Raw genomic sequence first — 24,352 nt, 5'->3', positions numbered from 1 at the left:
ATAACGTTTTTCAGTCTCTACAGAGATTACATTATATATCATGATATGGTATTAAGGCACAATACACTAAATGTGTATTAAACCACTTGCTTAAGCCACATCAGAAGCAGCTGTTTAGCTCTTCCACACTGAAACTTTTGCATCTGTATCTAATACATATTCTGTCTCGCTGTGTGAGACTTCATACACTGATACTCTCACATCTATACATGATACAGATTAGAGCACCAACACAGCAGAAACTATAGCATGACTGAAAGCAGCATAGCTGCTTGTGCTGTTAGACAGTCTGCATAGGTGTGAGTTTGCTGGATCTCAGGAAAACACAGAAATCCACACCCATATGATCTGGGATTTGAGGGGCTATTAATGAATTTCAGACATAAGACCTCCTAGCAGTGTTTTCCTCACTGCCCCTGAAAACAGACGTTAACTTGAAGGATTTGATTTAACTGCTTATTTTAAAGACCCAGAAAAAAAAACCCAGCCAGGAACCATGTAGTGCCCCAAAACTTTGCTACTTAAGTGTAAGGCAGTTCATTCCAGTCATTTGGGACAGCTTCTTTTGGCAGAACAGCTCAGTGACTAGGAGCCCTGGGGTGTCCAAAGGAAAGAACAAGAGACATTTCAGCTTCTCTTCACACTTAAACTAAATGATCCTTCTAAAATGATGGCGGATTAAGCCCTGTCAATCCAGCTTTAAACGGCTACTAAATATAGAGCCTGGGTAATACACATATTTAACAGATCCCCAGTCAATATCTTACCATTTTATGGTCAATCCTCTACATTTCTTAACAGCTAAGCAGAAGCACGTACAGCTACAAGACTCACGCCTGTACATGAGGCAGCAATTTCACCAAACATTGTTTGGAGAAAATTATACTGAAAAACTTTCCTGGCTACTTTTTTTTTAAAAAAAAAACAAAACAAAACCAACCAACCAAACAAACCCCATACAAAAGATCTCAACACAATGTGCAACTCACTTTGTCTTTTGAGGTGTTGAAGAAGATTGGACAATGAATGAACAAAGTCCACTGGTGGTTTAGAGGATTCAGTCTGTGGGGCAGTACTGTCACTAAGCCTTTTCTTTGGCCTGGGCTTTCTGAACCATTTGCTATGATAGCTCAAGTGAGCTCATAAAAAGACATGTTAGTACTCAAGGCCAGGGAAAATAACAGAATTGTTTTGTGACAAGGCTTTCTAACAGTCTAAACATTTTTCCTATGCCCATATACACACACATCAGAATTTTCATCTCACATCCCATATTGATTAAAATCTCTTCTATTTTCTTGCACTTAAAATTAAAAAAAAGTCTTCCCCCACCCAGGATGCTGGCTTTTCATTATCATGACTGTTATTGCGCTCTGACCCTTGTCATTCAAAAAACAGACAATCCAAAAAAATACACGTTGTTCAACAAAAGCACCTTATTATTAAAAAAGTAAAGGCACATCACAGGTCTAAGAACTTCCACGCTGGCATCACAAAGAGCAGCAGCATGGACATACCTGAGGACACATGCTCCCTGGTAGCTGGCTGTGTGACAACTGCACTAAGTGATATAGTCTAGTTAGCTAAAGCCAACTAGAAAAAAGCCTAAAAATTCTGAGGAACATGATAAAACTCAGATAATGAGCGAAGATAATCTTAGAGAGATTCATTTTGTTTTGGACAGTCTGTCAAGGACTTGCTTTATATCCTCCTTCTGTGATAAATCTTAGGAAATTAAAATAGCTTTACTTTTTAGGGCAGCAGATTGCCTATGGAGGCTTCCTGGGCTGTGGTTTCTCCATATGGGAAAAGAAAACATCAATGACAGAATCACTTTTAAGGGCCAAAGGTTTCTGGGGGTGTGGGGCTGTTCAAAACATTTTGTGCATAATGATTCTAACTTACAAACAGTTTAAAGATGGGCTAAGCTTTCAATGTCTGTTTATTACTACTTTTTCTCCATTTTTCTGGATTCCTTGTACACCACAGAATGTGTGCAATGTTGGGGGCTGATTTTTTTGGACATGAGGGTTGCTTGTTAGGATGGCTTTTGTTTTCTTGTGCTGTTGTTTTTTTTACAGTTGCTTTATGTCTATACTTCTGAAGTCTTACATGCCCCATGGTAATACCCTGGACAAAGTAAAGCAACACTGATCTGAAGGAGTATTTAGGAGGCAGCTGAATCACAAGGAACCAGCTTATTTCTGAAGCACCTGAAAAGTTCCTCTTCCTATTAATTATAGGACAGCCTGCACAGAGATCAGTTAAGCTCTACTAACTCTATCATCACCTTCCTGATGATTTTCACCAAACATGTCTAGCCACGAAAAATTATTTTTATTGCATACCTGGAAGTTCCCTTGCTCTGCAAACCAAAAGCCAAACAGAACTGCAAAAAAGCTCCACAATTAGAAACTTCTTGAATTCTCTAAAACTATCAATCAACACATTTCATGCATGACTGAGTTCAGATATGCTTTGCCTCTACCAGTGAATCCTAATCTCCGATGTTTCCTTTACGTCTGTAAGTTCATTATTTCCCCCATATAGGTATTTTAAAAATTATGAGAGGACACAACACCTGGTGCTTCAATGTCATTTGCTTTCCAATTTTCATCTTTGAGAGTTTACACTCAAAATACAGCCTCAAAATTAAGTCATTTCCATGCTTAACATACTGAAGAGAGGAAGAGAAGTGTCAGAACAACAGAGAACAACAGCTGAGTTCATGAGTTCAAACACTCATGACTGAGTTGTTCATTTTGCTGACAGTTTGGGAAGCAACCCTATATTTACGAAGATCCAGGTTAAAGAAAATTTGGTAGAGAAACAGATAAAACTCTAGGGAGGAAAGCATTCTCTGACAGATCCTGTCTGATGAATTAAACTAATCATATCTTTTAATACTTTTAGTTTGTATATCATCTCCCACAAACAATGGAAAAATTGGATTAGATGCATGCTAGAAATTATTTTTGGAGAAAAGCTATTCCACAAGTCCACTAAACAACTCTTACATTGAAAATTAGCTGCTTAGTGAACATGTTTTTTCAATGGCCTATGTTGAACTTCCAATATAGAACCAAATTTACTTACACCACCTGTATGGTCTTAGTCCTCTTGCATCCAGTAACAAAAATAATAAAATGGTTAAAAGTTATCCTTTAGTTAGAAGTGATCTTTTATATCCTTAGCTCATTTTCCCCCTCCCCTGGGAGTTTTAAAGTGGATCTCTCAGTAACACATAGACTTAACCACTGAATGGAGCCCTTTTTGTCTCTTCATACGGATAAATTAATACTCAGTAACTGTGTGTGTATGGGGGGATGGCAACATGACTAAACAGCATCATACAAGCAGTAAAGGAGTTACAACAATGACAGTGTTTAGAAAGATACTCCAAAATTGTGGTTCCAGCAGATTTGACAGAACCTTCAACTTCTCACAGAATCAGTTTCTCTTGTAACACAAAAGTACTCTAAAAATAAAGTCCTTTAAGTCATAAAATGTTAAGACAGAGGCTTCCTGTGTATCCCATCGGTCAAATATGATACAATTTCCTTCACACAGACATATACTTAAAAAACACAGTAACACATACGTAATGTAATCTTAGATTAAAAGGCCTAATGAAATCCTCCTGTTATTTTTCTTTCCTTTACTTTGTGAACTTAAATATTGTGTGTGTGCCTGAGGGGACAGGTCTTAAATTTAGCTACAGTTTAGATGCTGCTAACTCTGGCTGATCACTGGGCTTACTGAATGACGTATCTCAAACTGAACAGTTCTAGAGAGCATCTAAAATTAACAATTACCTTAATCTAAACACTGGATATTTTAACAAGAAACAGCATTTCCACTTTGCAAAGGCAATACCCATGCAAAGAAAAGAATTAATTTCAGAGTCAGTGTTCTCACTTCTGTGTCCACAGACGACTTGATTACACACATGGATATTATTTCGTGTTCCAGTTTATCTGCAATTTGAATATACAGTACTCATGCTTAATGAATTAATTAATTCAGGGCAAGTCTCTACTTGGTTACACATGTTAAAACTCCTCTCACTGTAAAAGCACACCTACATTATTCAGCCATTCAATTTAAATTAATCATTATTGGGGTAAAAAGTCTGTATTTTAACTAGAGAAATGCAACATTTTTAGTATTTAAGGCATTAAAAATAAAATTCCATAATGCCTCTTGCAGTTCATTCAACTGCATGCTTCCTGAAACCACTTTCTCAAATATACCAACATTGTATCCTTATTAATACATTTATGCTAGCAAAGGATTAGATATCCTGATTACTCCAGCAAGATGAACGTTATACCAAAAAAATACAACAGTATTGTTTTCTGTACAGTGATCCTTCAAGAATCAGCAGATTTGTTGGCACCTTCTCCTTCAGCTTCCTGATAAGATCAATTTCCTTTGCAATGAGAAGCAAGTATAAATTTCAAGAAAGCCACATTCAGTGAAATTAGACAACTGTATTTTGCTTTCATTCATATACATACCTGATTGGGATGATATAGGAAAACAGGAGGAGGAACCGGAAAAGGTTGCGATACCAAGGGCCTACAAATCCTTGTAAAGTTACCATAACAACTGATAGTGCAACTAAAGCCAAAAACAGGGCTTTGGTCAGTTGATTCAGCTCCAGGTCCAGTAAGCCAACCTGGAGGAAGAAGAATAAATCAAGTTACTCAGGAGTATTTCTTAAAATTATGCTTCTGCAGTGCAAACAATTAGCAATTATTTGCTTTGGTTATTCCTATGTACTAAAAATCCACGCACTTGTAATAATTAACTGAACTTTGATAACTGCATTGTTATTCCTATGCTTGCACATAAAACATGTTCCCTGGTTTTGCGGCAATAATAATTCCCAGAACCAATGTGAACTGTCCCAGCCAAGCCTTTTGAACACCTTAAAGTCTGACACATCCCTCCTCCATTCCTTGTTCCAGGACAGGAACACAGAAGGGCAGGGAGGAAAGACAATTACAGAAGAACACACAAGCAAGGACAATTTTCTTCTTTCATGCATGCAGCAAAAATACTGGCACTGGGTATTGTATTTGTAGGGAGCTCATTGACTGCTAGAATATCAAAACCCTGTTAGATTCAAGAACGAGCAAGCACATGGGACAGAGCCTGTGACTTCTCACTCATGTGACAAGTGCACTGTGACTTGTCACTGTGCTCTCACCCCACTCCGTAAATCTGAACCAATGTCACAGAAATTATTTTTAATTGCATGAAGCTTTCACTTATCCAATATAATAATAAAAACAACAATCAAGTGGAATATCCATTTTCAAACCAATGTAGTAAAACAGAGCTTCAACTACACGACTGAAAAGGTATTTGATTTAGAAACATTTTAAGTAAAACATTAGGAGAGGCTATCTTTCACCCACTGTTTCTCATGAAAAAAATATATTTAAGCTATGTAACTAAGACTCTCACCATCTCAATAATGTATGATGTAAGCTAGGGTATTTTTACTCCACTTTTTGGGATGCTCTAGTAGTCAGTAAAATATGTGGGAAAATTATGTCAGGAAGAGTTTCCTAGGCCCCATCACGGATGCCCCTTTTATCTCCAAGTCTTGCCAGTAAGACCAGTAAAACATAACACTTCCTTAGATAACAAACATTCTGCAAAAGAAGCACTTTAAATATAGTTCTTAAAAATTCCAGCAATCTTGCTTACACATGGGCTGTCCCTTCCCTAGAGAACCAGGCAGCTGAAGACCACAGCGGCTGATTTATCAGCTGCATTTAAAAAGCAGCACAACGAGGACAAATATCTTGCAATTTCCGCTGCTTCAACTACTACATAGTTTATGCTTGAATTATTGAGAAAAATAGGTTTTTGGATTAAAATGAAGAAAAATGAAGCCAGGGAAGTAGAGCATGTTTCAAAGCCCAGATCTTTTTGCGTTGACAAAGGCAGCCTAAGTTTCAGGCCTCGCTGAGGATCAGATGAAGTCATTATTCATTCAGTCAGGGAAAAAAGACTCAATTACCTCAACCTAAAGATGCTATCAATGAATGCAAAGTGCATATTTTACTCTATTCATCCAAATCCCATTAAAAAGTGAAAGGAATGATTTAATCTGGCCTTCTAGAGTTGGTCTTTTTTTGTAATAAAATAAAGAATCACTGTCTTGCAATATGCATAAGTACTACCTCACACTTTTTTTTTCCCCTGCATCATGGTAGTGAAAGCCTATCTCTCCCCTCTCCACCCCTATAAAAACCCCACCCCACCCCAGAACAGAAATGAATAAAGAGCTTCTTTGGAAAGAATGCCACTTTTTGGACAGAAACATTAAATTTAGTCCACTGCACACTGATATGTAGCTAACTCAAAGCATTAATACCTTTCTAATTGATGAAGACAGATGTGAATTTAAGTTTGGAATCCAACAAAAATGTGTTTAGAGAGGTATCATAACAATGAAAAAGTTGATGCTTTGCTACTGATAATGCCATTGTTTTTAATACAGATCATGCTATTGGCCAGAGTAAATTTTGATATTATTTTTCTACTATAGAAAGTGAAGGCAATTGCAAAATCCTACTTAAGAAGGCACACAAAGTTTTAATAGAAATGCATTCTCCATTTCCCAAAATTTAGTTACTCCAATGTACTAAAAGATACTTAATTAGTTTAATTCTGTGCTTTCCACTTAAACAATTTCTGCAGTCGACTAATGAAACACTGTTGAACTATCCAGATAAATTTCATGTAGAAATTCACTAACATTCTCTAAAATTCATCTAAATATTGGAAAAGTGGATAAACTTCATTTTAACTATACTGTGATTGTATCAAAGCATTTGTAAAATATGCCATCTTACGAAAGCTATTCCTTTTCTTTGGAAAATAGTAATAGAAATAGATGAATAGAAGAATTAAGAATTGGAGTAATTTTCTACATTTATTGTTATTTCCTATATTAGTAAAACAAATCTTCTTCTACTTGTCATAATATTTGTTCTATTTGAAACAACTTAACAAAATTAAATACACCACTGGAAATTTTAATCTCCAAGGGAAAATTTGTACATAATGTCTAAGAAAACCACAATAGTTTTGCAAGGGGGCTGCTCTACGATAATGAAAATGAACACAATAATTGCCTGTATAATTTAAAATGCTACTAATGGCAACAACCGCAAATCCATTTAGCTCCTCTTAATTTATGCACAGAGTTTTAAATAGCTAATGGTTCTCAATAAAGTAATGGCTTATATCATCAATTGTCTACTTGCATGGTAAAAAAGCTGACAAGTTTTTAAAATACTTCATTTTTGAATGAGGGAATGACTCAAAGTCTACACTTCACATTTTAGACCACAAGGTATAATTAATTACCTTATGAGAAAAATCTTAATTTAATTAAAAAGTTGAAAACGACAAGAACTTTTATGGTTACTGAAGTACAACCTGAACAACAATATTGCTGTTGCTGCCCTAGATGCTTAACTTTTAGGAAAGGTTATATTCTGAAGCTATTATTGTAGTAATAGAACAATTCTTTTAACACTATAAAATGTATATTACTTTGAAAATGAGAACTTTTAAAATGCTAGAATACTGAAATGAAAAATTTGATAATTAAATGTTACAAAATGGCAAAGATTTCTCAACATAGTCTCGTGCAGCCATTTTTATTCAATTACACTTTAAAGTGCAGGAGAAATAATTGCTCATGAATAGCCTTTAAGTGCCCTACTTTAATACTATTGAAGTACTAAGGCACAGTGTTAGGACAGACTTCCCCCTGCAACCAAATTCCTCCACAAAGGTAATTATATTTCAGTAATCAGCCTGGTTCTGCACTGCCAAACACTACATTGACTACAATGAAATTTCATGGTATGCATGTTGAGATGGGCTTGGGTTTTAATTTGCACCACAAACATAAAAATTTTCTTTCCTATTCTTAATACATACTCTGAACTTAATTTATTAAGCCTTGAATACTAGTATATGATGTATTTTTCCATTAATTGTATCCTACACTTAGCTGTAAAAGGTATTTAACAGTAAATATTTAAAAATACTAAAATTCAAATAATACATCTTTCAGTTGCAGGTTGATAAAAACAAGGTTTGCCTAACAAAAATGATTAGTAGCTTTCCATCATTTATAAAAAAAATTATATAGATTATACTATATAGTCAGCTGCATTTATCCAAACCCCCATGACTTTCTTCAATAATCTGTTAAACCCTCCCTAGTCCCTAGGAATAATAGATTACTAATCTGTGGTTAAAGGCTAAATAAAGAGACACATCCTTACCTATCTACCTTAATCTTTGACACTAAAACCACAAAGAGCAACTTTGGAATCTGTAAGTGTTTCTTCTTTCATAAGTCTCCTAATTCCTATGATTCAAAGTCTTGACTGCTCAGCAATCCAGGTAACCACATTAGGATAAGATAATATAACTATGAATCAAAACAAGTAAATTCAGGTTTAGCAAGCATCTTGCCTTAATTCACTGTACTCAAGCAATGGTCTGCACAAATATGTTTCTCTACAAACCTGACTTGATTAATGTCAAACCTACCAAATCTTGCATACAGTATGGTACACTGCTTAACCAATATCTTTCTCATTCTTTTAACCAGCAGATTCAAAGGTGGGAAAAGCAAAGAAAACACAAAAATATATAAAGTGGCCATTTAGTTAAAAAAGTCACCTGTCCGTGCTTTTTCTGATATAAATTTTCAAACATCTTAATTACTGGTTTAGCTGCAAGAGCACCAATGAAACCTTGAAAACATTTTCTGAAGCACTAAGAACCTTTTACAGGTTTTATTCATTTCAGAATTGAGCAATAATTAAGGGGGAGGACTGGTCTACTTAAGTTCATAAAACTGAAATAAACTTTACTTATTTAGTCCACTCCACTGGACTTATACAGAAGTAATTACCAAAAAACAGTTAATTTGATTCCAGTAACATTTTCTGTCTTTCCTTTAGCAAAATATTTTATCCTTCATGCAACCGAACCTTTGAGCAAACTGAAATATTTGGTATCATGTTAATACTGCAGGTTTATGGAACTGAATTACATAATTTCTACACTGATTTAAACAAATAATTTTAGATATTTATTGTTAATAGTATCCCCAAAGAAACTAATTACAATTACTTGTCTGTATTCTTACATAAATCAGTCCATCTCCAATGCATAGGCATTGAAAACAGCAGAAATTTTAAAACTCAAGAAGAAATACATGGTCACTTTCCAATGAAAGAGATGCTCAAGTACATGTTTTGTAGTGTTTTGATGCATATTCAAAACCAGAGGTTTAAATGCTCTTAAAAGCAGAATACTTTTATTATGTTTTGAGATTACCCTTCTGACTTGCCTGGCTTTACCTTAACACACTATTCATAAATGCATATTTATGTGTTTTGAAATAAACTAATCATTTTAGAAGCAGAATTCCCTTTTGTAGATAGCAATACCTATAATGCTAAAAGAAAAAAAAAAAAAGAGGACTCAAACAGTTCTTTCTCTCTCTGCCTCATTTATTCATCCATTTTATATTGTTGCTTTTTCCAGACTCAACATCATCTGAGTTTAGATACTCAAATTGAAGCTCGAGAGTCCTCTCCAGGATTTTAGAGGTGCTTAGCCCTCTCTAGTTGTCTACTGTAATAAAAACTGTAAGTGAGCCATTTCCACAACTGCACTTCAGTAGGGCTCAGTTGGTTGAAGTAAGGCACTTGTTTTGTGAAATGCTAGTCACAGATTTCATAACCTTCCCAAGTGTGTCTTCTTTTTCAATTGTATCCTGGTTTTCCTAAATGCAAACGATTTACTCTATTTGTAGTAAAACATTCTGTTTCAAGTGATCCTAATGAGAGAAACTGAACACGACTCATTCTTAATATCCTGCTGACTATAAATCTGGGTTTCATTAACACTTTTGCGGTTTGGTAAACTACATCACTGTCTCTAAATATTCTTCAATCTGCTGTTTGCTCTTTACGCAGAGCAATGAAGCCAAGCCGTGGCTATTTGGCTTTTGCTCCCGTTTGCCCGAAGAGGGAAGGGGAGGCTGGGGCGGGCAGCGCTGCCGTGCGCGCTTTGGTCAGCAGAGGGCGGCCGCGCCCGCCTGTGCCGCACGGAGCCTCCCGCGCCGCCTCCCACCGCGTTCCGCTAGAAAGGCTCGGAGTTAATTACTCGGCTCTGACACTTCAGAGTGTGTACTCAGACTATTCTATTTCCTCCTTAGCAAAAAGTTACACTTCATACACCTCTATACAGTCACAGTCTGGCACCTTAAGGCAGCACTAGTCAGATGCTGTGCGACCATATGTTCTCTGACTTCGCTACGTATTTGTCACAAACGTGAATGATTAAAACGCGTACGGAGCACATTAAATCGAAGAAGTTAACAGCCCCTTAAATTCTGGTATCCATACAGGGACTGCGCTGTATTACAAACATACTCTCCTAGTAGAAGCTACCAGTTGTAAACATTTTCTCAAGACCACCCATCAATTTAGAATAATTGCTTCAATAATCTAAAATAACTAGTCATATTAGAAACTTCAACAACCAAAAGCATTCGCACAGTTAAACTTTAATTCATTGTTTTTTTTTTTTTTTTTAAATTTAAAACAATCTAGGTACACAGCACAGAAGACATTTAGAGTTTCTAAGCACTCCCAATCCTCCTTATATCCAATCAATATTGCTAAGACATGGAATTCTCAGGGGCGGAGGAAGAGCAGGATTTAAAGGTGCTCGATTTTACACTGGAACACTGTCTTCAGATTTGTATTTCATATGTAGCTTTTACATATGCTTGTTATATCTTCCTTAAGCTCAGCCATCATCAGCTTCAACTCAAGACTTTTCTAAGGATGCTATAACGTAATCAGGTCTTTCAAGGGTCAGAATACAGAATAAGCAGCTTTACACACTACACACTATTATTGAAACACTCTCAATGGAGATGGCATTTTTTCAGATCTGAGTAGACTAAAAAATCATGATTTACTCTCTCACAGATTAAGATAATTAGCTGTACCAAAATAACTGCAAAACTAGCACAGGGAGAACTGGTTCCAAAGCTTTTATTGCGTAGAATTTGCAAAAAAAAAAAAAAAAAAAAAAAAAAAAAAAAAAAAAAAAAAAAAAGTAAAAAATTGAGATATATGTAAAAAAAATTAAATAGCTCAGTAACAGGTACAACTTCCTTCAAGAAAAAACAATTACAAATGGGACCTAACAAATTGACAGCTAGCTCTTCCATTTGCGTAAATTTAGGGAATTATAATATACCTACACTTCAGAGCATGCGGCTGACTGGTCTAAAAAACTTTTTCATACAGAAAACTGCACAAATGTTGTATTGTCATGGTAGGGACTGAATTTGTGAGTTTTATATATGGCACACTATGTTTAATAATATTTCATAAACGGTATGGTAACATTACAGCTTTTTCAAAGACATCTTTGAAATTGAATATTGGAAAATGTATACCTAAAGAAATCCAACATTTCCTTACTCCACATTAAAAAGAAGGTGTTAGTAACTCAGCTCCTCAGAGACTATCTAGATTAAGCTATTAGAAGAGATTATTACATTTTGTAACGAGTTTAATCTCGCAAAGGGCTGGGGTAAGAGAGGTCAGAGCTAAGGTTATCAAAACACATAGCAATTTTTTCATTAAGAATATAATTAAATGAATGAAGCCAAGAACCCAGAAAGTTTAAGCTTAAAGTTTCACAACTTTATTTTATCCCATACGAAAGCAAGTTTAAAGACAGTTTAAAGGGTATGTTTTCCTTCCGTCTTACTCAAGCTTAAATTGAGAGGTGCATGTGAAAATGTCTTTCCATGTAAATTACATATATTTTATTACACGTTGATATTTTAAACGTTAATGAAAGTTGGAAAAAAACTTCAGTGAGAAACAGTGATACATTAAGCTGGTGCTTATGTCATAGAAGTAGATGGAAATCAGAGCTGCAACCTTTCTTCATGGAAATGTAAATGAAGTAATACAGTAGATACAATACATAGATTATTAAAGTGACTGAGGCAACTTTATGAAGATGGATTAGCCAATAAATGCAAGAGAATGAATAAAAACTCTCGAATGAGGAATTAAAATTGGCAGTATGCTGTGATTCATTAATTGGTGGAGCATTTCTACAACCTCCCTCCTCCTCTGCTATATATACTCCAATTTCATCATTAAACCTGGCTCAGCACAGGTCCAAATACAAACACAACCATCCAGGTATTCTTCCACAGGAAATGAGGTAAAACAAAAAAAAATGAACAACCACACAACACAAAGCATCTCAAAAGTTTATCTGGAAGCATTTACATCTGAATCCTATTCATAAGGAATATGAATGTATAGTTACATATAATAGTGTTCAAGAATAAATGGAAAAATGTGTGAGAAAGGAACTGAGAAAAAGACAGAGTATTTTGACTGCATCAAACTTTTGTCTCTGTCCCTAGCTATCCCTGAGTATAAAATCCTGTTAGCCTGCAAGCTGAGAAGAAATGTTTCAAAAAGTCTGAGATATATATTGAAATAAAAACTTTTTATGTTCACTTTAAAATTAAAGAGGAGCTTGAAAGCTGCTACATACGGTAGGAAAACAGCAGTTAGTCTCCTTAAAGATTAATTGAATGTCAGAATATAAGGGAAAATGCCAAAGAAAGGGGAGTGAACCTTCTTTGAGTCTGAGTAGAAATACCCAAAATACATCCAGAGCAAATGTCCACAACTACTTAAGGAACAGAAAAAATAAATCTTCTCAATGAAGACTTCTAGATAAGATTTGATGTACAACTTCTTACTAGCATTATGTAAAAAACATCAATTTTCAGACTCAAATATGTAGTAGAAATTATGACATGAACTCTAGAATTTCTAGGTAAATTTTAATGCACTGCTGTATTTACAAATAAAACTGTCCTTCTGAAACAAATAACAAACTTTTTAGAAGAAGAATATCAACAAAAAGGATTTTAAGATGTTTCTTAATTTTTTTCTCTAGACAGTTACATGTTATTCAAAATTTATATAATGTCTGTGTTACTACTGCCTCCTGTCCTAAAATAAAATATGTTTCAAGACAATTCAACAGAACATGTTGCTTTGACATTATCCTTGGGATCATATGAATAAAAAAGGTTGTGGAATAATATTGTCCATAATATAGAGATCAGAAGTATTTAATTGTCTTTCTGCTCAAATATACCAAAGAGCTGTAAATATGTACAAATGCACATACATAATACATATTTTGATTTTTGTACTTAATTCCAAATCTGTTTATACCCACAGAGAGCATAATACTTCAAAAATTCTGCTTTCCTAAGGTTTAAGAGCTGAATTTCATTATCGGAATTCAGCAATCAAGTGGGGGGTGTGTGTGCATGTGTGCAGGATGGTGGTTTTATTAAACAAAACCTCATCTGAACAACAAAAATTAACTTTATAATATCACAGTGTTTTTGAGTTTTTTTACATCATTAAATGTATCAGCTGAAATAGCCTTATTTCTATTAAGCAAGGAACAACAACAACAAAAAACCTTACCAGAGAAGTCAACTCCTTCTTTTTGTGTTTATCTTCTTAAAGACATTTTATGAACCATTTCATACTTAATGGTTTGCAAGCAATCCCAACACTTGGGAATTGTGTGAAAAGTTGCACAGATTGACAGATGAAGTGAAAAGGTCTGTATTAATTTTCCAAATAAAGAAATGCACGGAGTGGTATTTCACTACGATTATACTCTAAAGTACCAATTAGAACGCATATCAGAAACTAGAGCAAGTTGACACTCTACAATAAAGCAAATAATTTCCAGTTGGAGGGGCAGAAAATGTTAATATGCAATGTTCAAGACTACAAGAATCTTTGTAAAAGGAAGTAGCTAATAAGGTTTAATGATGCATGTCAGGAAGCCACAGTATGTAGGGAAACACAGCTGGCTTCATTTTGTAAACTATTTGATATACACATCTTTCTAGTTCAGGATTATCAGCTGTGCAAGTGCCACAGGGGACAGTTTAGCCTTCAGATCAGGATATTCTTCTTGTTCTCTAAATTACAAGTAAAATACATTAATATAATAGGGTGCTGTAGGCTAGTGCCCTGACTAAAGCTTATCAGCTTACAAAAAAGATTAGAGAACTCTTCTGTAAGATTCAGTTTGAACAATCTCAGCAGAATAAACAGGCTGAAGAATACTGAAATAATAAATGTATTTATTATTAATACAAATCTACTCACATTTTTGAATGTCAGATTAAGCCCTGAAAGTTGCTAAAATAAACATGAAATGTCATTTATATTAATTCATACCATTTCATGATGCATGTACTTGTTTTATTATTAAATTAATATTAATAAAGAAATCATGGGTATTATGGATAGATTGCAGCTATACAAAGCAGTATGCCTCCTGCTTTACTGCAATCCAAGTTGCTCAGTGACTGCAATATGCAGGTGACAGCAATTAGCAGCAGATGACAGAAGCACTTTGAATTTGTACCAGATGGCAGCTAAGGGTCATTGGAAGCTAGCAGACCTTCCACAAGGAAACTGTTGTGTAGCACAACTATAAAACTCTTCAGTACTTCGAAATTAATAATTCAGTTTCTCCAAGGAAATTGGAAAGTTAAAATAGAATATAAAATATTATGCAAGGCATTAAAAGCTCACCTAGTGTTTACAGAATTAAATATATTTAAAAATAAAACACCGCATACAGAGCATATCCTAACCTCACAATAGGCAGAGTCATTACAAAACTAGTAGGAACATCAGCTAATGTATTTGCTGAACGATTCAAACCTGTGTCCCAAAGGAAGGGCTACATAAACACACTTTTTCTTCTGAATACATGCTTCAATGCAAGAGGAAAAAAAGGCCAGGGGAAGGTGCATACATGGAATACAACACTTTAATGGGTACCCCTCCATACTTCTGCCAGTGGCCTCAAAAGTACTGTTTCACAGCTCAAACACAATTAGGCACATCTCATTTGCAAAAATTAATTCCCATAACCTCCAAATTTATAAATACACGTGAATTTCCTTCAGTATTTTTTAGCTGCAAATCGAGAGTGAGATCCCCTAAGATGGAGCACAGCCCTGCACTAGGTACTGCATAAACTACCTCTACAAGCCAAGGAACTGACAAATTGATTTGAGCACAAAGGAGAAAGTAATGATACAGTAATAGCTGAAACAAAAACCCAAAAGTGAGAATAAGAGGTGGACATACAGCCAGAGAACCTTTGGGAATTTCAAAATTATGTTTAGATAAGGTCAGTGAAATGGCTACTCAACTGCTTATGGGGAATCCCTACACATGCATAGAACTGTTAAGAAATCAATCATGCATTCACAAGTTGAAGTCAACAACTCGATAGCAAAGCAGATGAAAGATACATGAGTTGCGATGAAAGTAGCTCTAAAAGGAAGGTGACAGGGCTGGACAGGCTAAGGAGGAACACATGGAAGGATGCAGATAAGAGCTGAAGAGGTGAACCTGCGGAAAATGAATGCACACTAACCAAGACAGCATTTTTCAAGGTAAACAAATTGTGACACATTATTATTTGATAATTTCATCTTATTAAAGACTTAAACTTTCTTCTTCACAAATGTACTACATTGTCAGAGAAAAAACAAGGATGAGTAAGATGTGTAAAGAGATGAAAGGAAGAAAGAAAGGGGTAGGTGGAACTAGTAAATGTATTAGAGAGACCAGAGTAACAGGGTGGAGAAGCAGAACAAGGCAAGGGGGAAGATAGTCAGAAGAAAGGTAAATTGAATACAAAGCAGAGGACTGGTGCTGGCTGAATCACATCATGAAACAGAGACCATTCATATAGAAGGGAATCATGACAAACTGAATCAAGCAGTTTTTCAACAGTTCTTTCAAAAAAACCGAGATAAACAACTGTCCAACCACTGTCAAACTTAAACTAGAAAAAGAGCTCTACATGGTAGGCAGAACAACAACAACAACAAAAAAGCCTATCCCTCAAACCCAGTAGGCATCAGTAAGAATCTTATTTTTTTTTCTTGAGCTGAGTCACAAGTCATCTATCTTTGCTTTTATAAAAGAAAATATTTGAGTGGATTCCTTGGAGACTATGAGATTAAGAAAAGATTCCACAATGTCTCCAAATCATAAAAGAAATGAAACTGAGTGCTGTTTTGTATAAACAGTATTTTGGGATACATTCCAAAAGATATGATGGGAAGGGAATGAGCTTTTAGAATATGAAGAGCAATCCACTCTTTACAAACTAATCCACAATCTAAACCACATTATTTTCATCTGATACAAGCAGGAATGCTGATTTTAGTGCTAAATGCATCCACAGGCTTGCTCTCTGAACTGAGGTAAAAAAGAGAGGCAAAGATTGTATTTGTTAAGAATATGACAAGCTTGTTACTTCAAGCATGCAAACACAACTCAGTAAATTATCTTAGTTATGATCACTATGTTCAGCCTACATCAAAACAAATACTATGTCCTGGTATGGAGAGAACTTTTCTTTCTCTCTAGATATCCATCACTGTAGACTGAGATTTCAAGGCATGTGAATCATGATGGTTACTGAGCCTCCAGTACTTAGAGAAATACATCAGACTTCAGCTGCATAAATTATTGAGTCACATAAATGAAAACCTCAAAAGATTGTTTTTTATACTTGCTCTACACAAAAAGAAGGCTATCCAATAATAACAGTAAACAATAATTAATGCTTGTAAAGCATCCAAATACAAGCTGTGAAAATCCAATGAGCATCTATTTTAAGAATGCTCTGCAGGTCTTAAAGGTCCTAGTTTCTGACATTTAGGACGTCCCTCTTTCATAATAATTGTAAAAAATAATAATTAATATAATTTGAACTTACCCATCACTAAAACTAATATCTCTATTCCTTCTTATATAATTCCTTTCCATATTGGAAAAAATTAAGTTTATTCAGAAAAATATGAAAACAATGGCAGAAATCACAAAAATTATGCAAAAGAAAAAGTATATAGGCTTTTCCTAATAACAGCTAGAGTTCTTAAAGACCTTAGGCACACCTGACTTTCCACACAGTTGCAGCATCAAGTTTTGGAACTGTACATTTCAGAAACATGTTTGCATGGATCTTTAATAAGGAAAAAATAATTCCAAAAATAAGGTTTCAGATTTCCAACAAAATACACACAGTAAGGAAAAAAAAACACACCAAAAAGTGCTCACTGTGGTACGTTGCTCTTATTAGCAAATATCCAGTGCACAGAATATAACACTAATGTAGGAAAACACACAACAGCCTCCTTCCACAACATCAGTATTTTAGTTGCTATCACTTTGGCTTGCTCACTGCCAACAAAGTCTCACACGTAGAGCCTTCTGAAAGTGGTGCAACTCTAAGCCATGGGATGAGGTTCCAAGTACCCTCTGAGAGGCTGTGCCCTTTGCTCCACCCTCCCAGCAGCTGCATTTTGCCAAGGGCCTGATTAAATTCTGAAAGGCAACAAAGCCATAAGGAGCAATGTAAAGGTAAGAGCAAACTCCCTCAGCTGATTAGCAGCAGTGGAGACAGCAGCTGAGAGGAAATAGCCATCAGGGTCTGCCTCTTTGAGAGCTCACTGGGATACTCCACACAAGCCAACTGTGCAGGGGATCTCCCTTCTGCACTGTCTCCTATAGAATGATGACATTTCAAATGATTTCTTTATTTTACCACAAATCATTCATTTTAGCCTAGTTTGCTACAGGTAAAATACATGTAATTTCTGCTGAGTAAGTAACAGGTTGTTGCTATTCCACAACTTGATCAATTTTAAGAATTGTTCTGTTTTGTGAGATTAATCCATTTTAATAGATAATAGAGTACTCCAGAAATGGTATACTTCACCACTGATCCTTCCTTAAACACCAGTGTGAAATGACATTGAACTACTGAGATAAATTCTAACATGTTCTAAAAATTCTAAGATACCAAATTCCAAGCAACTTTTTAAATGGAGTCTCCAAAATCATAAGAGAGAGATCACAGAACATCAAGTAACATTCTTCATGAAAATCACAAGAATTTAGGACTCCAAGTTAGACATGGCTTTTGGCTTCTCATTCACATTCAGGAACATATCAATTTTTATCTTTCTATAGTCTTATAACAGGGAATGAATCTAACATTATAAGAATTTTAAGCTGTGAACAAATTATTTGGCTTTGCAAAATCAGTGGAAGAGTTTGCCATCAACTGTAAAATACACAGTAAACTCAGGATACTGTACACAGAGTACAGCGAGAATTCTCTCTCACTACCAAAGAGCCATTCCCTCACTTGTTCTGTATATTATTGTATAGCAATGATTTTGTTTAGAACTAAACTGTATATTGTTGCCCATACTTTGCCATGCAGTAGGATTGTAAACAGGAAGTGGCACCAATTGAAAAAGGACAGTGATTCAACATCCGTGTCCCAAGCAGCAGTACCATAACACAGCACAGCCAACCTCTTCAGCTTGTGCAGCATTCAGGCTGAGTGCCTCAGACACCACAAAGCAATGTAGTGCACCACACTACTTACATGCAGCCAGAAAAGACCTATCACATGCCTTGGTATACCAATTGCATGATACATTTAATTGTTGGCTTCAGAACAAATTAGAAGTTAGGGCATAGGTTATTCTGTAATTTAACTTGTGAATTGATAGCAGGCCACATCATGGAAGAACTTCTTCTCCAGCTCAGGGATGTAACAGCAAAGTAGGTAAGCAAGTGATGATCTAATATTTTTGAGACGCCAAAGAAAATACATTAAGATCAACTTTAAGGCTACAGGCATCATGTGCATGCAAACCCACAGACATCATGTGCACACCAACCCAAAATTAGCAGTTTTAGAATTTAGAATTTAGAATTTAGAAACTAAGAGCACTGTAAAACATTCCACTAGGTTGGATGAGAAATGAAGTTGAATACCTTAAACTAACCATTCTCAGTTCCTGCTTCTTCTGTGGCTCTTCTGCTCTCCCCCCACCCCACCTCCTTTATCACACGTGCCTCAGTTTCCCATTTGTAGTACTACCATTTTATTTCTTTTGAGAACACAGTAAAGAAGAGAATAAAAATATATACACTGCTATATGAAAAGCACTGCTAATGTGGATAAAAGTACCCCACCAAGTCTCTGAAAAGAAGCAGCGTACTGTAAATCCAGGAATGAACAAAAACCCCCAGTACAACAGACTGTAGACAGAATTCACTTCATGCAAACATATACACTCAGTGAAGTCAATCAAGACATTCAGTCTTACTGTCTTCTTATTGTCTTAATATCATGGTATAAATCTAGCATTCTTCCAGTTTTCTATATATGAAAGAAAACTGAAAACCTCAGCTTCTTTATGTGGAATTACATTTTTTCCATACTAGTCATCTAAGGATTGAAATTCCCACTTTGACACTCTTGCTATTTCAGTTCATGGAGTTAAAGGTAACTATAGTAGGTAGATGTTCTCGCCGTCTCGGAGTAAAGGACACAGAAATTTTGTCTTAGGTTTGCCAAAACTCTGCTGTTTCCAAGCATCAATATTCCTACATTCTAATTTTGGAACAACAAAGGTGCCTCCTCTGCCATTTAGCCTTTTCTTTCCAAACTTTTAAAGAAAAATACCTTTTGTCTTCCTCCTTAGCTAACACTGTTCCATCCTTCTTGCTGAGACACTGTAGGCTTTTCAAGGTGCTACTCTCTTTCCTTTGCACAGAGATGACAGCACATGGAGAGAAAAGCATCAACAACACTATTATATGTATTTCCTTGTGGCCTGATCCCACGAATTCTCCTGTACACCAAGAGACGGATTCTTGTACTTCATGGGAAGCTGGTAGTTAAGCACTTTCTTGGACAGAAGCTCTGTGTCAAGGCACAAACGAAGTATGGGGACTACATACTACCTGTAAGTGACAGCTTTTTCAGTTTTATCCAATACAAAGAAAAGTTTTTAGGAGGATTAACTACAGCACACAATACTCCAATAAAAAGTGTGGCATAAACATTTTTCTTATAAATCCTTAACATTTGCCATGAAGAGCCACATAACAATTTTCACTGCTCTACTTTTACCCTGACCCTTCAGACATACAGCCAGAGAAAGCCCTTCTTCTCAAACAGACTACGAATATCAAATTATCTATTTAGTAAAAAAAATATGCTGGGCTCTTGCACAACAATGTAGCAGCAGGATAACGCCAATGCCCTTATGAAGCTCTGAACAGAAATGCAAGTTGGACTTAGAAATGCCAGCCTTTGGGGTGGAACAGATAAGAACGGCTTACTAGAGCCACTAACAAGATGCTGGACAACCTAATTTATTGACATTCAAAAAAATGTGTCAAGGCAGGAGAAGCATGTATTCTGAGTATTGAAAAAGCTATGCTGAACAGGGAAATTGGTGAAGTGGCATCAGTTTCTGGGAACACGTGAATCTGCTCCAGCCACCCTATTTCACTCCAAATAAAGAATTGGAGGGAGGGGTGTCCTTTTTTAGCAAATATTTTTCAAAAATCATCCTCATAAAAAAAGGGAGAAAGAGCACAGATAAAAAGCCTTTTAAACACAGTGAAGTAAATTTGGTCACAAAACACCAGGAAGAAATTTTTAGGGAGGAGAGAGAGAATGAGAGAGAGAGAGAGAGAGAGAGAGCAGTAAAATGATTTTGCCTCAGTTTACTGGAATAGCAAGACTGTTTTCAAATAATCAAGAGCAACACATACACATAAAAAAACCCGACTACCCTTTTGAGACTTTCATTTGTTAAAAAAACCAAATCAAAACAGCAAACAAGCAACAAAAGCAGGAACCACAGAAGTAGTTAGCTTTCAGGCTAGTTAAGAATTAGGGTAAAAACAATATTACTGTTTTGATGAACACTAAATGGTTACTATGAAGTTTTACTTCTGATGTTAAAATTTAACAGCAGATGTAGAATTCCATAAAATAAGGGGACAAAAAAAGTGTTTCGAATGCTGCTTATAAGGATTAGCAAAATTAAAACTATTTTTATACTAATCTGAAGCACACTAGGCAGATTACATGCTGTAACTCCTTTAGAGAGACTACCGATTTCTCAGGAGATCCATTTATGATAATTTCTACTTGTTTGGATGCATTACTGTGTACATTCTGGGTGTATATATATTGCAAAGTCCAAGTAATTTTAATGTTTCAATCTTAGTACACAAAATACATTACCTGGAATTTATTTCCATCTCCTGCCAAGGACACTGTGCTTTTTTAACTTAACCCCCAAAATCTGCTTCCATTGATGGAAACAAGTCACATTTGCAGAAGGGCTGCACTAACAGCCTTGCTTTCTATGAAGACCAAAGCTGCAAAAGCAACTCTGAATTTAGATAACAAAAAACTGTTCTGCTCTTGAAATAGGTAAGAATGAGAACACTGCAAAATGCCAGACAAAATAAATAAATAACCTTAGTTTGTTAATTTCCCTCTTGGTTAATTAACACCTGTAAATGACCTTTAGCATTGACAAGTCCAACTTCATCCAGAAAGCCAAGGTTTAAGAATATCTATCCAAATAGGATTGATTACTGATTACAGCATTGTGAGGAGCACAATTCAATCTGATTTTTTTTTTTTTCTTTAAAGGCTGGAACTGCATTCCTGAGTAAGCTGATGTGACTGCCAATGAGGTAAAATGCAGAGAGTCATTACACCATAATGTTGATGTTACCACTTCTACATTTATCTGAAGCACAGAACATATATCATTTTAGACTGAAATTAAACCTTGCCAGAAATAATTTTTCTTTATATTGTTGGAATTAAAAACATATTGAATTGATCCATTAAGAAAATTCTATGCTCTCTATCTTTGTGTTTTTCAGACTGTGTCTGCATCCTTAGGCAATGAAACAATTTTTACAATTGTAATAAAACAAGTAAGTGTTGACTTTAAGTTAAGAAAATTGTTGCTTGAATGACTAAATACTTCAGCAAACACAATAAATCCTTCTAAGTTTAACATACAGATAAATCCCATGCTTGAACAAGTACATAAATTTCACAATTTTTCTTGTGCAAGTTTTCTTAAACTTATTTCAGTTTTAGTCTTCTGCTGAGTGTTTATAGAGCAGGTCTGCATCTCTAAATTTTAATATTGGTTCATTCAAAAAGCATCTACCCTTAAGAAGGAAAACTAAATATCTACCATTAGAAAAAACAAGTTTATAGTACAAAGTACAGCAGTAATGTTACTCTCCAGCAAGAAATACAACTGTAACACTTATCTGTATTTCAATGAAAAGAGGACTGATAAAAGAGTCAGGTCCATGTATTTCTTGCTTATTTCTGGACATATGAGTTTCAGTTTGACACGGTAATTTGGGAATCTTAGATCTCAGTGTTTTCTTTCTCTCAGAGAAAGAAGACACCAGCATCATTGAACTATATTCCCAACAAGAGTGTATCAACAGATTTTACAGGAAAATCTCTAAAATGCTATTTTTATTTGTTTTCAAAGAGCAGCAGAGAGAGACAATGTGCCATTTAAAACCAGTTTCAAACAGTATTTGAAACAGTTCTTTCCTAAAGCAGAAAAGGCAGCAGACTTATTTCCTCTCAAGTTTGTAGCAATAGCACAATTGATCTATTTAATTTTAATTTTGTTTCAGCAAGTTGGATGCAAATTTCTTTTTTTTTAATGTTCAAATCCTTAATCTCTCAACTGTAATGTATCTTCTACTCTCAAAGGCTATTTTAGACTCCCTTTGCCCTCCTTTTGGCTCCTAATGCTACATACCCTACCTAACATGTAACCATTATTGTCAACCTTGAGTAAATATAGGGAGATTCCCAAATACACAGAGGAGGAATGAACTGAGTTCTGTTTGTCTACCTTCTGCATGGCTAGCCAGCGCAAAATATCACTTACAGGCAGCAAGCATCTTATCATACAGAAGTATGCAAACCAAACTCATCCTATGGTAGAAGAAAGAGACAGTAAGATGCAGACTGCACAGAAAGGTACAGCTAAAACTGTATCTTATAAACGATGACAACGATTTTTTACAGTGCAGTACTCCATTTTATCACTTACTCTGCTGTGAGAGCCATAAGTCTTTTTCTGTTTTCAGTTCCCAAATTCATCCTTACTGGCCATCTTACATGTTGGTTACTGCTTTAAACAAGGTTGCTTAGGCCACAGAGACAAAATCCCCATGCCAATATTTTTGTTGAAATAGTCACACACAAAAAATTTAACATTTACTAAAACCCTAAGACACCTCCAGAATCTGTTGAATTTGGGTAATGCATGTTACATTTATGCATACTCCCCTATCAATTTACTACATTAAATAATTTCATTTTAAACACCTGTGAGAATTATTTATTAGTCAGAAGTTGTTCAGAATTCTTGAAGAAGATTCTGTTACTAAAGGGCTCGTCTTTGTATCAGGTAGAATAGAAAATAACCATACACCACAAACATTCTGATTCCATTTTACTCTATTATTTTAAATGCATGTTACAAAGATCAAAATAATAGAAGGCCATCTTAATCCACGTAATGGTACATATCACCTGTCTCAGTCAATGAGACATTTAAAAGCATCTCTTTATTAGAAACACAAATCAATACACTCAGGGGACTGCAATAACTGCTTCAAGCAATTTGTATTATCATTTCACTCTCGATGTTCGTACTCAGAGCAACTTAATATGAATGGCGTGAAAATGGCAACCTGTCACAGTTGATTTTTTTTCTAAACCTCTTGCAATCATTCTTTCCTTTCTTAATATAATTATCATCTTACAAAACACAGGTCTAGGTTGTAAGGTACAGCACGCAGCTGAAGTTTTATTTCTTTAAAATTGAGGGCGCTCCCCAACTTACAATAGAAACATTACTGATTAAGTGAAGAGCTATTTGCTTTGTTTAGAACTGTAAGAACCTTGTACAGAGGCAAGCACTGAAACTTCTGGTATCTTCTCAACAGAAGAATCTCTTGAAAATGTTTTAATTGCTTGCAAAAATCCCTGAAAGTGTGTTCTGGGTACTGACTGGAACCTAAGTTACCTTGTTCTACCACCACTGGTAGCCCAAATAAACTTTAGTAGTCTGTTTTAAACACTCCTTAAAACTACTATGTACCCTTAGCGAAATACTTTACAGTAAAATAATCTGGGAGAAGTGAAAATTAATATGTAGCTGTGAGACAGAATTATTTGAGTCTGAAGATGCACATTGATACTTCAAAGACAAATGCCTCCATTA

General features: G+C 35.4%; 1 protein-coding gene across 3 annotated transcripts in view; it reads right to left on the bottom strand.

Annotated features, from left to right (window-relative positions):
* The window catches only part of ATP9B (ATPase phospholipid transporting 9B (putative)), a 168,796-nt gene that overhangs the window by 44,746 nt on the left and 99,698 nt on the right, over nt 1-24,352 (bottom strand). For all 3 annotated transcript variants that reach the window (XM_039571307.1, XM_039571298.1, XM_039571302.1), the window contains exon 12: nt 4,521-4,681. In XM_039571307.1, coding sequence (XP_039427241.1) covers nt 4,521-4,681 — 161 coding nt within the window. The remainder of the gene's footprint in view (nt 1-4,520; nt 4,682-24,352) is intronic.

This window comes from Corvus cornix, chromosome 2, assembly GCF_000738735.6.
Source record: "Corvus cornix cornix isolate S_Up_H32 chromosome 2, ASM73873v5, whole genome shotgun sequence".
In the NCBI taxonomy this organism is placed as follows: Eukaryota; Metazoa; Chordata; class Aves; order Passeriformes; family Corvidae; genus Corvus; species Corvus cornix.
This window is presented reverse-complemented; position numbering and strand designations above follow the sequence as displayed.